General features: G+C 41.8%; 1 protein-coding gene across 4 annotated transcripts in view; it reads right to left on the bottom strand.

Moving 5' to 3' along the window:
* The window catches only part of LOC116635650 (serine/threonine-protein kinase 38), a 128,568-nt gene that overhangs the window by 87,341 nt on the left and 23,180 nt on the right, over nt 1-18,047 (bottom strand). For 3 of the 4 annotated variants that reach the window (XM_032409925.1, XM_032409924.1, XM_032409927.1), the window contains exons 7-14: nt 15,997-16,151; nt 11,972-12,074; nt 11,085-11,146; nt 6,217-6,334; nt 5,040-5,163; nt 4,738-4,833; nt 3,686-3,780; nt 1,215-3,223 (exon numbers count right to left, since the gene is read on the bottom strand). In XM_032409925.1, the coding sequence (XP_032265816.1) occupies nt 3,093-3,223; nt 3,686-3,780; nt 4,738-4,833; nt 5,040-5,163; nt 6,217-6,334; nt 11,085-11,146; nt 11,972-12,074; nt 15,997-16,151 (884 nt within the window). In that variant the 3' untranslated portion in view covers nt 1,215-3,092. Of the gene's footprint in view, nt 1-1,214; nt 3,224-3,685; nt 3,781-4,737; nt 4,834-5,039; nt 5,164-6,216; nt 6,335-11,084; nt 11,147-11,971; nt 12,075-15,996; nt 16,152-18,047 lie in introns of those variants that run through there. The other variant, XM_032409926.1, reaches the window with a different exon arrangement.

The following is an 18,047-nucleotide window of genomic DNA, read 5'->3' as shown; positions in this document are numbered from 1 at the left end:
GAGGACCAACACCAAACCAATGGTTCTCAACATGTTTCTTGAAACCCTTAAGTTCTGCAAAGACAACACACATTCTGGCTGCATTCAGCTTCCTCCCGCCTCACTTCTGACCCTGGATGGTCTTTGCTCTTCTTGCTTCTTTTTGAGGCTCCTTTCCCTAACCCAGAGAGGGTGCTAATGAGGGGACCCCACAGGACTCCTGCTCTGGTGGACCCGGAGGGCTCAGCAGAAGTCCCATTCCAGGAGCCTGTGAAGTTCCTGGTCAACCCCAGGCTGGGTAAACAGCTGTACAAATGTCCACCAACTGACAGCAATTGTCAGCAGGTGTCCCCTTAGCCTTGCTGCAGGGGAGATCCCACTGCCCCGCAACCCTGAGCCAGGTGGGAAGAACACATGCAAGTGGCCAACAGAAGATGGTCTCTTTATACCAACCAACCCAGAAGGCTCGTTCTCAAGGAAAAAAGCAGGCCCTAGTCTCTCCGAGACAGAAAAGCACATTGCCTAAATATGGTGATGAAGTGTTCCAGTGGTCTGCAATCGGGTTAAAAGAAGCCACCAGCAATCTGGCCCCTTTCAGTTACGAGCCACATTTGATTAATTTTTTTAAAACATTTTATTTGAGAGAGAGAGCACGAGCGTGGGGGGGGAGGGGGGAGAGAAGCAGACTCCCCGCTGAGTAGGAAGCCCAAGCGGGCTCGATCCCAGGACCCCAAGATCATGACCTGAGCCAAAGGCAGACACTTAACCGACTGAGCCACCCAGGCGCCCCCACATTTGCTTTAAAACACATCAGATTCACGGGGCGCCTGGGTGGCTCAGTCGTTAAGCATCTGCCTTCGGCTCAGGTCAGGATCCCAGGGTCCTGGGATCGAGTCCCACATCAGGCTCCTTGCTCAGCGGGGAGCCTGCTTCTCCCTCTGCCGCTCCCTGCCACTCTGCCAACTTGTGATTCCTCTCTCTCTCTGTGTCAAATAAATAAATAAAACCTTTAAAAAAAAAAAAAACAGGGCGCCTGGGTCGCTCAGTTGGTTAAGCGACTGCCTTCGGCTCAGGTCATGATCCTGGAGTCCCGGGATCGAGTCCCACATCGGGCTCCCTGCTCAGCAGGGAGTCTGCTTCTCCCTCTGACCCTCCTCCCTCTCGTGCTCTCTCTCATTCTCTCTCTCGCAAATAAATTAAAAAAACAAAACAAAAAAAACACATCAGATTCACACTGTTTTCACACAGTTTATTCAGAAGTTTAAAATGTGGGCATTTTCCCCTAAAACAAATCATCCCTCCCTGCCACTCCCCACACACAGACTATCACCACTCCTGTGAACTCTTTACCATGCTTACCACACATACTTGCAAAACACCTGGGGGTCAAAACCTCAACTATTTGGTAATACAACGAAACGACAGAGTTACACAAAAGAATCTCATTTACTTCCTTTCACTAGCAGACCGTGAATGAAAGATTAAGGGGCAAACATTACCTTCATCCAAAGTTAATACTTCCCTAGTATTTTTTTTCTTCCTCTAAGACATTAAAACCCAAAGCAGTTTCATTTACTCCTGTAACTCTGATATCCCATTTTTCGTTTCTGAATAGCTAAGCCAGGACATACTTTCAAGGTGATCTTAACCTCAAGCCTGGTAGAAAGCAGACTCCCAGCTGCAGCTTGGCCATGACCCTTTGCAACAGGCAAAATCACCACACAGGTGAAAATGATGCTTTCAGAGTTCTCAAAAACTTTAAAATAATGCATTAATATGGAGCCTCCACATATTTCTGATGCAGCAAAATTCCTCTCAAGGTGGTGGCAGCTGTGAAAGAAAAGGCACTTGGTGCTAAAATTCCGAGGGTCTCTCATGAGTGCCGCAGCAGAGAGGCCTGCTCAGCCCGAGCTGCAGGCTACCCTTTAGGGTGGAGAGGAGCATCCCCCAGGAAGGCCTCTGCAAAGAAAAAATCCGTAATCATGATTCCAAGGCAAAATGGTTACTTAAACCGGAGAGGACAAACACAAAGACCGAGAGAGAGAAGACAAAACACAGTTGCACCAAGGACTGAGGAGTGAACTTCACAGGGATTTGTAGGCTGGCTCCGCACTTCGTACTGGGCCGGTTCCTTCCCTTCCAAGGAGGTTCTGGAGACCGAGCAGGGACAGCACCTTAGCCAAGAGGGTTCCAGGCCTGCTGCCTCGGCCTGGACTCTCCCTGCTGTGTTCCCAGGAACAGAGCGAGCTCCTGCTGGCAGCACTTGTGGCTACTGCTGGTCCGCAACAACATCTTAGGGATGTCCTGATACAGCCATGAAGAGACGGTGAGGGTTTTCCACGTGATCTGGGAGTCCTTGGCAAAGCCCAGTGGCTTGGGTCTTCTGAGAGCGACAATGGATCACGCTGGTATCCCCCATCAACACTCAGAAAAGCAGCATGAGTGTTTTAGACGGGCAGGAGGAGAGAAATCAATGGATTGAGGGTCTTTATCCTAGTACCATAAATAAAGTGCACCATGAATGGAGGCTATCAAGAGCCACTCGCCTGAGGCCGAGGTATGGGGAGAAACTACCATCACCACCCGCTCAGAGGATGGTGGATCATTTCCTTCAGCCAGAATGCTGGTTGCTGAGGCTTTCATTATTGCTTTATTTCCTTAGTACTACGGAAATTTTAGCTGTAAAGGAAAAGAAATACTGGGTGGGCTTGGCAGAAAGCATGTCTGTCACAAAATCACAGAAATTGGCTGATATTCAATAAGTCTATGTTACAATCTCAATAATGTTTGATAATGGCTGTTTTTCTCCTTCATTCTGATGAACTTAGGAAAACAAGTTTTTTAAAACCTCTATCAAATTGGCTCATGAGGCTTCTAAAGAAGCAGTACAGCTGTTTATGGCCGATGTAGTAGAAATGGTTGTCTTTGTTTTACAGGTCTCCGATGCATTATGGAAGAGAATCCACTTACTGTCACATTTCAGGAGAGTTTACCATGACACACTGGCGGGTTCCATAAACGTCTTGGAAACTCTTTCAAAAGACTGTGTGAGAGGAAAACCGTGATGTTGTACCAAGAACTCCTGCTCCACTGAGGATTCTGTTTCAAGGGTACTATTTGGCTGCTTTCATGTAGGAAGGTATTGCCCCCCGAGCCGTGAGGCCCTCAAAGCGCTTGTACGTGTAATTGATGAAGACCCAGTCTTTGTTCTTGTAGTCAGTCTCAGGGTGATTACTTGTAGCCACTGGGAAAGAAATTGATGTGAGAGTTGATTCACTGCCTTACCCCGAGGGACTACTCAGTACTGAGGACATGACATTCGGAAGAAGATACCACAGTTTTTATTTGGGAAAAATTGTTTTTCACTCTGCAAATCTTCTACATTTGCTTGTCTATGTTCTTTGAACCTCCTACTTCTCACAAATATTTTTAATGTTTTATTTCCCCATTTCTGTCATTTCAGGTTACCTAAGCTTTAATAAATAAAAACGAAAGAACAAACCTTTGTGATTCCCCACCCCATCTAGCAGCTAAGCAGTCTCCATTCAGCAGGGTGTCACCGCTCCTCAGCATTAGCGCTGGGAAAACACTTACAAAGAACCGGAAGGACTAAAATTCCTCTAGCTGACCTATAAACACAACCCCCAGACTGGGGGGGAAGGAAATAATGTGCTTGTAACGCAGGAGGCACTGTTGGTGCTGTTACCTGTTGGCTTAAGAATATCAGATTCTGGAAACTCATCGAAGTTTGAGGTATCATCAATGCTTTTGATTTCAATAGATATTGCAGCAGGTCTCTCTCTGCCAAGAACAGACATGCCAAAAATTACTACGGTTAGTAATCACGTGGGTCACAGCTAATCACGTCTTTCTCCACAAAGCCCCCTGGCCTGACACGGGGAAGACTAGCCACAGGCAGGCAGCAGGTAAAAGCTTCTGACACTGAGCAACCACGCCACCTGGCCACATCCAAACAAAATGAGAAAACAGAACTAACAATAATCCATAGCTGGGAAGAAAGACAAAAATAATGAGAAAAACTAAAAATCCGAAGTTAATGCACTGCCCTCAGGGCCTGCCCTGTCTGTAAAAGGGGAACTAACCCTCTGGGCGCCCACACCCCCCCCACCCCGGGCGGGGCACTGCCCTTCTACCAGAGGGGCTAACCAAGAGAAAGCTAAAAATACGGCAAAAAGGAGCCAAAGGTAAAACTGAGAATAATGCAAATCGAAACACAATTATGGAAGAGAGGACAAGGTCTTCGCCTTCTGTTTCTGTTTGGCAACTGCCGAATGCCGAGTAAGAAGGGCGGCCACTGGCCACACTCCACAGCCCTCCACAGCCCCGCCGTGGCCAGCTCCACTCTCCCTCCCCACGCCCCTCCCGCCTCCACTCAGTCCTTTGGACTCACGTTCCCTGTGGCCAGGGACAGCCCTGCTGGCGACCACCAACACTGCAGAAGCTGGTGTGTCCTAGGTAAGGGCAAGGGCAACACGCTTCTTAGGTGCTCCCTTCACCATGGAAGCCAAATGTCACTTCACTTAGGAAATGGCTGCTGGCTTCATCATATCCCCTGGCACATGGCTGACGGGAAGCCCCCACTCCCATCCTCACCATGAAGGAAAATCAAGAAAAGACCCTGAATCTCGAAGAAGCCCTCTTCCCTTACCTGGCTTGCCAATAATGGTGCTTCTAAATTACTATTAAGTAAATTACAGCCTTTCTGAAATAATCCTGAAAGTTTTTATATGGATATACCTGATATGTTCCCAGTCAACGCCTTCAAAAAAAGAATTACTTTTGATTTCCTCAACTCCAGGGGCTCCAATTCTATGTTCCCACTCACAGCAGAATCTGGAAAAGACAGAGGCCTTTCAGCATACCTCAAATAGTCTCTTTGGAAAAAGAGAAGGAATAACCTCCCCCTTTTTTTTAAAGAGAGAAATGGGAGAGAGCAAGGGACAGACCAAGGTAATAATTTAAGTTGGAAAAAAAAAAATGAATTCACTCATGTCAAAAAACCTGGGTGGGAGGTGGGGGAGATGTTCTCTGACTAATACCTCAAAATTAGATCCTTGGCTTTCTCAGAGATAGGAACTTCTGGAGGAAAAGTCAAAGTTTCTTTCCAGTTCATCACCTTCTTATATGTCTCTTGAGGGGTCTCAGAACAGAAAGGTGGATAGCCTGTAATAAAAAAGGAACTTCGGAGCTTTTACACCCCAAAACTTTGAATCTGACTGACAGCATACTCCTTAATATGATTCTATACATCTTTAACCCTCCATAACCTCCTCCATGACTTCCACTCATTCCAGAAAACATCTAATTTTTCATTTTCCCCCCAAACTCCCAAGCCCAAAGTGAATTTGTGCTTCTGGTACCACAAGGGAAGCAGCTAATAACGGAAGCTGGGAAAAGAAAGGAGGACATACACAGCATTGCACACGGGGAGTCACTGTGCCCAAGAAGAAATGAAAGGATGAAACAACATCACTGAGAAATGACTGTTCTAGGAATATCCGTATATATGGGTAAAGTGCAAACAAGTTGAACAAGAAAAAAGCATAGGTTTTAAAGGTGACCATCGTGCCTCTTTTTGAGAACTACAGACAAGGGGATAAATACTCTCAGACCATATTACTGCCCTCCACACAGACCGCATCCTCCTCCACAGGCATCCATCCAATGTTCCTGAAGACAGCGCAGCCAGAAGCCATCCTAGTCATCCACAGACTCACGCACTCAGTACCACCATGGACATACTTACTCTCCTAGTGCTCTCGGGCATATGGCCACCCACCCCCCAGAGTGTCCCCTAAATACACAGACACACCATCTGAATAAGAGGGAGAGAGATCAGAGGGTTCCATGCTTTGAAGGCTTAGAGAGAGGAAGGGCAGAGCAAGAAAGTAAAGAGTATGTGAGGCAACGCCCAGTTAAAGTTCTCTGCATACAATGAATGTTTAAGAAATGCCAGAGACTGAAAGAGCTGCTAGGAGAGGATGAAAAGGGGGAAGAAGAACAGGGTAAATGATCAGCAAAGCAAGCACAGGATGCCAGGAAGCCAGACGACATAGGTGGCTATTTGACTGCCATGAGCTTTCTACCTAGGAAACTTCTCGTTGAAAGATAAGAGGGGAAAAGTGCTTCGATCACCCCCAAATGAAACAGTCTATTGTCAATATGGGACTCTTTCCTGGCTGCACAGAAAAAGTCCTCTGAAAGCATGCAACTTACCGATGAGCATCTCATACATGATCACCCCAAGCGACCACCAATCACAGAGCTTGTTGTACCCGGTCTGCATGAACACCTCAGGAGCAATGTAGTCAGGAGTGCCTACTGTGGAGAAGGCCTGAAACACGTACCATACATCAGGGGGACCCCGCAGGCAGGAGGGTGCCCAGAGTTCTGTTCTACAGACCAAAGGTTCCAAGCACCACCTACGGCTAACCCACAAACTAACTGAGCAGGATGCCCAGTAGCTTAATGGCAAACCTGATTTGCCAGAGCACTTCCAAAATGAACAATAAAGCTTCGTCAGGGAGGCAAGAGATGCTTCCTACATACAGCCAAAGCCCATGGTCAATCAGGACGAAGGTATCCATCTTAACAACTAGTACCGTAATTTACTGAGCACCCAGTGAGTGCCAGGCTCCATACCTCTTATATGCTTCTGAGCCTATTTCATCCTGACACAACTTAGCAAAGGACTTTATCAGCAAATAAAATCTGACACCCAAAACAGCTTTGTTCATAGGCTCAGGACTAGTTAAGTGGCAGAGCCCAGTTTGAAAATGAAATACCTTGTCTAAATCATCCCTCTTTCTATCATAAATATTCCTTGATTTGGCAAAATCATAAAGGGAAGCTTTATTATTACAAGCTAGTCATAATCCTATAGGTTAGAGATTTATGTCTATTTACCAAACGTACTCATTTATGCAAACTGTTCTCAGGGGAATGTTTTCTAAATTCAAGTAATCCATTCTCATATACCAGGACTACAATACAATACTCAAAGCCTTCCAGTGTGCTCAGCATTTGGGCGTTTACAACATAGAAGGCTCTGATCTAAGCGCTTTTGATATTACAGAACTTCTAAGGTAAAAAATAACATCTGTGTTGTCTTTTGAAAATGTTTATTATGGAATACTGCAAACATACAGGAAAAAACAGACAATACAACATACATGTACCTATTGCCCATATTAAAGCGAGGTTAATCATCTGCCATATTTGTCTCAGATCAATTGTTTTTTTAAGACACAAAACTATAGAAACAATTAAAACCAGATAGTCCCTCCCTCCTTCCCTACTGAAGTCAAAACCACCCTGAAGTTGCTGTGCTATGCTTGTATGAATATTTGCATAAATGACATTACTTCCTGAATATTTCAACTTTTAACAAAGGATTTCACTACAATGCTACACCTTGTGTTGGCTCAGCATTATGATTTTGCGATTTATTCATGTAGCTCTGGTTCACCCATTTCACTGCTGTACACATATTCCATGTACAAATGTCACAATGTTTTTTTATCCATTCTTCTGTTGCTTTCAATGTCTCACTCTGACAACAGCCGCACAGACATTCCGGTGACACCTCCTGGGCAAGGATTTCTCTAAAGGATATACCAGAAGGAGTACCACTGGGTCTTGCATTACGAACATCTTCAACTGAACTAGACATCTTCCAACTGTCTTCCAAAGTGCTTAAACCTATTTAAACAACCCCAGTGGGGATGAGCTCCTGGTGTTCCACATCTCACCAACACTTGGCTCTGTCAGACTTTTAATTTTTGCCAATCTGATGAATATGAAATGGGATCTCGCTGTTTTAATTTACATTTCCTTTATCTTTAGTAAGGTTCAGCATGTATTCATTTATTGATTAGCCATTCAGGTCTCTCTTCTCTGAATTCCCGTTCAGATCCTTTGCCCATTCGTTTTCTAGTTGCATTATCTTTTTTCTTATTGATTTGTAGGAATTCTCTATGAATCCAGGGCATTAATCCTGATTCAGGACATAATCCTTTATAGTTTTACATATTGGAAATAACTTCTCCCAGTGTGAGGCTTATCATTATTATTAGGGTTTTTAAGTGATGTAATATATGCTATATACCCCAAAATGTGTAATTATCAAATTATGAAGCATAATAATAAAAATGAATAACCATGAGTTCAACCGAAGAAATGAATCACTACCAACGTCATTAGAGCTAAACGTGCACTCCTCTCCCTTCCGTCCTCCTGCCTCTCCTAACCCCTATGGTTCAATTTTGTTTATCATTCCTCTGCTTTTAAAAAGAAATTTAATTTTGCCCCACATCTGTCTCTAAGTGAGATCTTAGCCTTATTTTGGGGCTTTGTAAAAATGGTATCATTCTACATGCAGTCTTCTGTTCTTTGATTTTTCTTCTCAATGTTTTGTTCCTAAAATTGATCCCTGACATCAAATGTAGCTGTAGTTCAATTACTTTCACTGCTGTAAAATATTCTACCCCACAATGTAACCATTTTCCTGTCAATGGGACATGGGGTTATTTCCAGTTTTTTGCTATCACAAAAATGCAATAAGCATTCTTATACATGGCTCCTGGTTCACAAGCACAAATTTTTCCAGACCATATGATAACGCGTAGAATTGCTGGGTTGTAGGGTATGCACATGAACTATAACATAATTCCAAAGTAGTGGGACCATGTGGCTTATCTTTTCATTTGTTTATGTCTTTCAATATATAGAAGGGTTTTTTTTCCTTTAAAGCAAAATCAAATTTTCCTTTATGATTTATACTTCTTGTATCTTAATATTTTTTAAAAATCCTTCCTTACTCCAAGATCATGAATATATCACCCTATACTTTCTTCTAAAATTTTAAAGTTTTATTTTTCCATCTACTACTTTTTTTGTGTATACTAAAAGGTAGGAATCCATTTTTTCCATATAGAATTGTACACTGTTTTCTTTTAAATTAAATAATACAAATGCCAGTTGTTGTTTTTAAAGCTTTAAAGTCTGAGACATGGACTGTGCTCTCCTCAAGAAGTATTTTCATTCTAATTATAAAGGTTAAGAAACTACAGAAACCCTTCAATTTAGAAACTAGATTTATCCCAGCAAAGCTGAATGTTAAGTAAATCTTATTTGCTAAAAAATTCTATTATAAAACCAGAGATGGGGGTGCCTGGCTAGCTCAGACAGTAGAGCATGCAACTCTTGACCTCGGGATTGTGAGTTCGAGCCCCATACTGGGCACAGAAATTACTTAAAAAAAAAAAATATATATATATATATATATATATATATATAAGCACTGCGGCCAAAGGTTAACTCTTGGCTTGCTTTTAAAAAAATTTAGAAATCAGAAGATTCCTTACCTTTCATTATCTTCCAAAACACAGGTAAATATCAGTTTCCCAATAATGCAGGAGCTATTGTTTGAGAAACAGTCCCTTCAGTGGAGGGTCTCAACCTTCACTGAACAGTAAAATCACCCAGAGTCCTTCCAAAAAATCAGATACCCAGATTATATACCCCAAACCAACTGAATCTATCTCTGGGAGTAGGACCCAGGCATCAATAGGTTCTAAAGTCCCCCGGGTGATTCTGATGTGCAGCCAAGGTTAAGATCTACTACTCAATGGAGAGACGTAATAGAAGCATCTGACCAAATTTGTTCCTGACATTACCTAACCCTCAACAAGCTATGCAAACAGTTTTTCAATCACATACAGAATGCAGATACTTAAAAGAGTATCAGAGTCCCTAAGGAAAGGAGACTATCATGTGAATGACTATACCAACCTTAAGTATCCCCAAGTTAATGTTAGGAAAAGATATCAAAGATGAATTTTAGTTACTACATCTCCAGAAGTGTTTGGTTTAAGATAATGCCTCTCCCAGTGCCCAGCTGACCAAAAAAATCATTATACTCAAATCATGGTCTGGTCTGAGACCCCATCGATGGGCCTCAAAAAATGCAAGCCTTTCTTTTGATGCTTTCTTAAGCAACCTTACAGGCATCCATTTTCACTAGGACACACAGCTACTTACCAGTGACCTACTAACCAAGTTATTAAAGATACTACAGAGAACTCTAATTCAGTATTTTACTAAGAAGTCTGACTGAAATACAGTGTTTGGCAAACCCACCAAGTTACTATTGCATACACCGACAAGCAGAAGTGCCACCATTTCTAGATGATACATGTACGTGACCATCATTCCGAATTAGCCATCATTTTCCACGGCTGCTATTCTTGCTTTCTACAACCGTTAGTTTAGCTTTACCATTATTTATTTCATCCACTATGGGTTTCTAGCAAAGCCTAAGTATGTGGTGATACGCCTTTCTATTATCTCTGTTCTATCATTTTCCAATAACTAGACCCTGGGACATAGAGATTATACTTCAGATATAAACCAATGAATCAGAATAAAAGTCTGCCTAGACAGCAATATTTCACCAGTGAATTTGTTCTATTTAAATACTTCCAACATACCATCAAGGTAAATGCATAATGTTACTTATTTTTAAGCTTGTAGGGCATAATTTTATGTGTACATACTTAAAATACTTATAAAGTTAAAAGCACTTTCCTTAAATTTCTCTCCAATTTTTATCAAGTTCTCTTTTCCACCACAAAGTAGGAAAGGGTGAGGCAGGTGAACTGAAGTCTTGACTTGCCTAAGTGAATCAAAATTTTAAAAGTTTGAGAACCCCTGCCTTAAAGCTCTGGGTAGGTATCTGTAACTCAGTTTCATCTTGAGAGACCTCCAGTTTAAATATATCCCCTTTACAACACCATAAAAATAGGGAACAGGTGGAACAGGAAGGAAAGCAGCTGTCACCAACATAAAGGGTCAGAATGAGGCCCTCCATTAAAATCGTCACAACCAAAACAACCTAATATTATCTTCCCTCCTTCAAAAGATTACCTTTGGTGCCACCGGCAGTGACAGTGTCCTATTAAGGTAACCTTAGAAGCAAGAAATAGATATGCTGTAAACATTTATTGAATGCAAATTTATGTACCTATTTTTAAAATTTATTCATACTCGGTTCATAGCATTTAAAAGCCACAGATATTACTTACTAGCTGACGTCTATTTCTTTTCCAGGTTTCTGCTTTCCTTTTGGAATTCATGTTCTGGAAAGCTAAAAGCAGAGAGAACAAGTCCTAATCAAAGTTCAGACAGGTATGTTCACTACTTTTTTTAGGCTCTGGTTCAAGCCACATGAGGCCTTAAAGTCTTGCTTTTCCGCCCATACATCAGTAACGCTAGATAACACACTTCCCAGCAAGTCTGTAAATCCGAATCAAAGGGGTCTGATCTTTAGCATTAGCTCAAGAATCACACAGTCACGTGGGTCATGCGGCCAGAGAGGACACAGTCCTTCATCAGAATTACGGGGAATATGGTTTCATCAGTAGCAAAGGTCCCAAAGTGGACCTAAGACATTGATAATTTCTCAAAATTACCATCAAGTTTCCAAAAGTAATAATTGGTACATATTCAGAGACTTCTGAATATAGAACACATTTTTGGCATAAGCTTCTCCAGGATGAACTGTAATTGTACTACATAGTTTCAATGGTTTAACAGTGCTGGAGTGAAAATAACACTTCTAAAGATCAATTTCTGCCGTGACAGAAAGAAGCACCTAGGATAAATCCAATCTGGAGGTGGTCCCAGGACTTTTTCCTCTACTTTTGCTTGCCTGCCCTATATTCATCCCAGTAACCTTCTCAGCAGAGCTCCAAAGAAGGCTCTTTTCAACATCTGCCTTAATATTATTTGAGCACTCATCTTGCCTCATCATACAATAAAAACCGCAGGCACACCTGGGAAGATATTTTTATTCTCTAGACTCATGCTGTGAGAATCTCCTAATTCGTCCTGCATATTTTGGTTACCAGGTGAACAGCTCTTCTAGGCCCAGGTAAGGGATAAAAAGGCTAACAACACTGTTTACACTTACTGAAATCACTGGGGAGGCTGTGGTTCAGATTCCTATAAAATTCTGTCCTATGTGCTTTTTTCAGTCCTGTGCAAAGGCCAAAGTCAGAAAGCTTCACATGTCCCTATGGGGAAGAAACAAGGTAATAGATGAACATTCAAGGATGTGGAACAGACATTATATTCTCTGGCTCCTTAGAGTATCCATTATAGCTCCATAAAGTATGCTGTCTTTTTTTCTTTGTTTATAGGGAAAAATAAAAAATAAAATGTTAAAAGATCCATTATACTAAATACTACTAATAAAAGTATTTCAATTTTTGCATATTATCTTTTTGTCCAAATATAAACTTCCCAACACAGTGGAACCCTCCATGGCATCTAAAGATACTTTTACTACTTCCTTTTTTTTTTTTTTTTTAAAGATTTTATTTATTTGACAGAGAGAGAGAGCACAAGCAAGGGGAGCGGCAGGCAGAGGGAGAGCTCTCAGAAAAGCAGACTCCCTGATGAGCAGAGAGCCTGACATGGGGTTCAATCCCAGCACCCTGGGATCATGACATGAGCCGAAGGCAGATGCTTAACTGACTGAGCCACCAGACTCCCCCCCCCCCCACCTTTTTTTAAAAGCAGGCTCCATACTCAGCGTGGAGCTCAATGAGGGGCTTGCACTCAAGACCCACAGGTCAAGACCTGAGCTGAGATCAAGAGTCAGACTCTTAACCAATTGAACCACCCAGGTGCCCCCTCTTTTACTACTTCTTAAATTCACTCACTCAAATATTCCTATGTTTCTACATGGTTTTCAAAATCACCATTTTTAATGTCTACATAAAATTCGAATGACTTAGGGGGTGCCTTCAGCTCAGGTCATGATCCCAGTGTCCTGTGATCAAGCCCCGTGTCCCTGCTCAGCCAGGAGTCTGCTTCTCCCTCCCTCTGCTCTTGCGCTCGCGCTCGCTCTCTCTCAAATAAATAAAATCTTTAAAAAAATATTCAAATGACTTAGTACATCATTGTTTACCTAACCATCCTCCTAATTCTGGATCCTTACTCCATTTCTAATTCTTCACTCTCATATAATGTGGATTATAAGGACCCCTGATAAAGACCCCTGTGATAGAGTCTTTGTTCCCAACCCTAACCATGCATGGTACAGAGGATGGTCTCAATAAATGATTGTTAAATAATGAGTAAATGAACAAATCTTTGTTCATGTAACTTCTCCTCTTGAATTGTTTCATTATGATACAGTCCAAGGAATAAATTATTCCAAAGACAGAGAATGAATGTTATTGCACAGTTCCTGACAAATGTTGCTATACTGTATTTTAATCATAAGTGTCTGGCTTTATCATTCTCTTCAAGGAACACTCACACCTCCTCTGAGCCAGGCCCCATGCTTTAAATGTGTCATCTCATATATAACTCTTAAGCCCTTCACTTCACTTCAATGACTCAGACTCGTTAAATGGCTTGCTGGTGAAATGGCAGAACCAAAGCCAGAAATCAGTTCATGTTCCTTTTCTCCAGACCAGGATTACCTACCCTTTCCAACGCCCTGATCTCATCTGGAAAATGGAAATAATGTTATCTTCCTGGCAGGAATGATGAGAATTAATGCATGTAAGGCTCCTAACCTAGTGCCTGGCACATAACTAGTCCTGAGGAAGAGGCAGGTGGTCTTGGGGCAGTGAAATTTCAAGTAGATAAGGAAGTAAAGCCAAAAATAGGGGAGGGAATACTGATGTTCAGGGATCTACACTGCTCAAGGTCGCACAATTAGAAGTGGTGTGGCCAAGGTTTAAGCCCCAGTGACTTTAACATCTGTGGTCTTTCCATACCACCTTCCTTCAGGACATCTTTAGGCCTTAACATATAAACTTCTCAGGATACAAGGAGGCTACAGAAGCCCTGCTCAGATGGGTCAGGTTTTACATTGTTTTGTTTTGAAGAAATCCCATTAGGTTTGGCTGTGTGTGTGTGTGTGTGTGTGCATACGCATGCATGCACAACAAAGTAAACTGCCAAACGAAGACAGCTTTGAGCTTGCTAACCTGGTATCATTTTTTTCAGATCTGCAAATAACTTGTACAAGTCAAGGAACAGAGTTTAATTTCTAGTTCTCAAAACTACATTTTACCTGGACACCTCTAAGAAAGGAATGTGTCTTAAAAAGCAGTACCTGGAGCAAATGCTACTCAAGCCTACATTTTCAGGGAATTCTATAGCTATTCTAAGTATGCAGCAGGAGCTCAAAACATCTACAGTTTCACTTCTAGAATCTGTATGGCTGAACACCTACATAAGCTTGCTTGTGAGAACATTTTTCTACAAGTCTGGGCTAGGATCCTGTAGAGAGCATATGTGCACCTGTGCACCTAAAAGGGTTCCCCACACCTCCTCAGCTACATTGAGGCCCAAGTTCTTGGCCTTTCAATATGTTTGCTGGACCTCCACATAGACTACGCGGTTCAACTAAGCCTGCACTAAGACAGCCAGGGTACAGGACCAGGGCATCTGAACTCAACCACATAAAGTAGGGCCAGTGCTCTATTAAAAGTATATCTAAACATAATGACATAGAAGAATAATTTTATATACATCAATATTTTAAAAGCAGAATACCAAGCTACTTTTAGGATATTAACTGTATATAAATCATAGACACAAACAGTAAAGGTACTGAGGCTATTGTACCAAAATAGTAGCTACCTTTGAATGATAAGATTATAGGTATTTTTCTTCTTTATTTTCTACTATGTATACAACATTATTCTTATGATGGAGAAAAAAGCTACTAACCAGAAATTATTTGGTAAATCTCTTGCCACCTTGAAATAGAAAAATAAAATTTTTTTAAAAATTATACCAAAAGTTCAGGTTTTTCAAAGATCACAAGAAAATTATCAAAAGACAGCAAGAGGGGTGCCTAGCTGGCTCAGTCAGTGGAGCGTACGACTCTCGATCTCAGGGTTGTGAGTTCAAACCCCACACTGGTGTAGAGGTTACTTAACATACAACTTTAAAAAAAAAATGGCAAGAAAGAAAAATATCCTAAGAATTAAATTCACTGTTCTACATAAAAGAAAAGTTCAGTCCAGACAACAATTCTGTGTAACAGAACATAACATCCTAAAATTTTAGAGCTGGAAGAGACTTTGGAGCTTCTCTGGATCAATATATTCACTTTATAGATACATGGGGTCTGGACAGTGGGGAGACTTGCCAAGGAGCAGTCAGCAATCTAGCAGCACAGGGATTCTCTTCTCATTTGCTGTGAGTTGAAGAACCAAGCAAGTGAATTCATTTGCACGTCTATGATTTTTTTTTTTTAAGACTTTATTTCTTTATTTGACAGAGAGAGACACAGCGAGAGAGGGAACACAAGCAGGGGGAGTGGGAGAGGGAGAAGCAGGCTTTCCCCTGAGCAGGGAGCCTGATGCGGGGCTCGATCCCAGGACCCTGGGATCATGACCTGAGCGGAAGGCAGATGCTTAACCACTGAGCCACCCAGGCGCCCCTCATTTGCACGTCTAAAGAAAAATACAAAGAGGCCAGTACAGAGGTTGAGCAGGACTCTTCTTTAAGCAGAGGGCAAATGATCTGGAACCTGAACTTTGGGATAGACTGTTGTTGTTTTTGTTTGTCTTACTTCCTGGTTCTTGGCTGGGTTCCTCGATAAGGTTGCCCAACAGAGGGGTTCCCAATAGGTGCTGCATTAGTAGAGTTAATTATATGCTAGGAAAAGGTGACTATCTTTGGCTTTATTATAAAATAAGCTTCTAAATCAATTTTCCTCTTAATCATTTTCAAAAATGTCCTTTATTGTTAAGAAGAATGTTCAATCAAATTATAGAATCATATGCCTTTCACAGAAAGGAAGTAATAGCAAACTTACCCATAAAAAAAAAAAAAAAGAAAGAGAAAAATATAACAAGGCAGTTCTGGCTCCCTTACTGTGATTACAAGTGGTGCAGGTAGTAAAGCAGAGACTGCTCAGATGAGGAAACACACATCGGGCATGCTACTGCCCTAACACAGTACCTTGCTGTCCAGGAGAAGGTTGTCTGGCTTGATATCTCTGTGGATGAATCCAAGTTGGTGAATGGAGTCTATGGCTAATACTGTTTCTGCTATATAAAACTGGGTCTCCTCTTCCGTCAGGGTATCTTTTTTCATTAATAGGGTCATCATGTCCCCTGGAAACAATAAGACACAAGCCACCACACACACACACACACACACACACACACACACACACACGACAATACATGAGTAAGTGCCAGTTTTCAGATAGGTCTTCCCTATCTGCCTACATAAGGCAGTGCTAAACAGGCCACTTTGTGTTCCAGAAACTGACCCCACACTGCCAATATGGGTGAAAATGGGAAGTAGTCTCTAACACTTAAAGGTAAAATTCACAGCCCCAGAGAGCAAAATGCTTTTAACCTAATCTGATGCTGACCACTGAGCAGTGCTTTCCACTGTACTTTGGAGAGAAAAAGGAAATTTCTCTCTCTCTGTCTCTCTCTCTCTCTCTCTCTCTCTCTCACACACACACACACACACACACACACACAATTTGCTTAGGGTAATTTTTTGGACTAGGGGAAAAAATTACTTTACTTTTCACTTTGCCTGCCAACTTCTCTATACCTAGAACCAAATGGCATTTCCACACAGGTTATACTGCCACTGTTACAGACAGAGGCCAAAGTGCCAAACAAAAACTAAATGTATGAGGAGGCTGAAAACAAGTTCTCCAGTCTCTACTTACAAAACACTTGCACGTAAACAAATAAAAAGGTGGGATTTAGGTAGCAGAGTGTAAGTCAACAAAAGCTAAAAAGGAACTGAAAATGCTATCTACTGGGATATGTAATGGCTGCCTCCCCAAAGTGCAGAGTGAACACCTCCCAAGATCAGTGGAGTTTTTTCTCCAGTGTTTTATTACAGGCAGTTAAATATACACCGATATGCTTTATGCAACTTGTATGACACAGTATCAGTATTCTAGCAGTTAAAAGGTAAACGCCCTAGTTTTCCGCAAAGTCAAAATTTAATTATTTCTGCTTAATACCAGCAACATAAAATGGCGGAAAAAAAAAAATTCTGATCCTAACTCGATGGTTAGACAAAAGCAAAGCAAAGAAAAAATGTGTTAAGTAGTTTAAAGCTAAGAGAAACAGGAAAGATTCAGTTTAGATTCCATATAAAGCCATTTATGGTCAGAAAACAGGGAAAAGAGAAAGAAACCTCTGTTTTAATAGAGCATCATGCTGCTTTTTTAATTTCATTTATAACTTTGGGGGAATTTTTTGTATTCTTGGAAAAAAGGGGATATTTTATGCTCAGGCAAAAATCAAACCATTTATTAAAATGCTCTCTTTTTTGACCCAAGACTTGAAAAACAGGATTCCCTCATCACTCTTGGCAGCTACATATTCAATCTGGAGGCACACCAGAGACGTGTGGGTGGTGCACTCAGGCCAGCTCTAGGGTAGCTGTGTGGCCTTAGCGCTGTGGCCCAGGAGAGTGGCCTCACCTGTGCGAGTCTGCCCAGATGATCAGAGAGCTCAAGGCAGATGGTCTATGGCTCTGCAGGCCAGCTCCACCGAGTGCAAAGGGCAGGGTCCAGGAGACATGAGGAGCTATGGAAGATGGCGCACGTAAGGCTTGAGGAGACACGTGTCAAGGGGCTGGGGACTGAGCTGGTTCTTATTCCTATTTAAGAACTGGCATCTAAATGTTCAAAAGTCTCTCCTCATTCTACCACACAGACTCTTTCCTAACTTTCATCAATTGTTTATTAAAAATTGATGACCCTAGATCTAAATAAAGGTTACCACAGGATCAAAATATGCCACAGTTGTATTTGCTTTGCTATAGAACCAAAAAGAGAAAAAGTTTTCTCTTTTTTTCCCCCACCAGAGTTTGCTCACAGCTCATCTGCTCACTGGCAAACAGACTGTGTTCCCCAGAACAGATGGTATGTTCTGTTATGGGTTTACTTTGGAGCAGTCTTAGGAGATACACATGCTGAGTTATGTAAAACTTGAAATCTCAGAAATGAGAAACTGTTTCTGGCTACTAAT

The sequence above is a fragment of the Phoca vitulina genome, unplaced genomic scaffold (genome assembly GCF_004348235.1).
Source record: "Phoca vitulina isolate PV1807 unplaced genomic scaffold, GSC_HSeal_1.0 scaffold11, whole genome shotgun sequence".
NCBI lineage: Eukaryota > Metazoa > Chordata > Mammalia > Carnivora > Phocidae > Phoca > Phoca vitulina.
The sequence above is the reverse complement of the archived record's forward strand: the minus strand, read 5'-3'. Positions and strand labels throughout refer to the sequence as shown.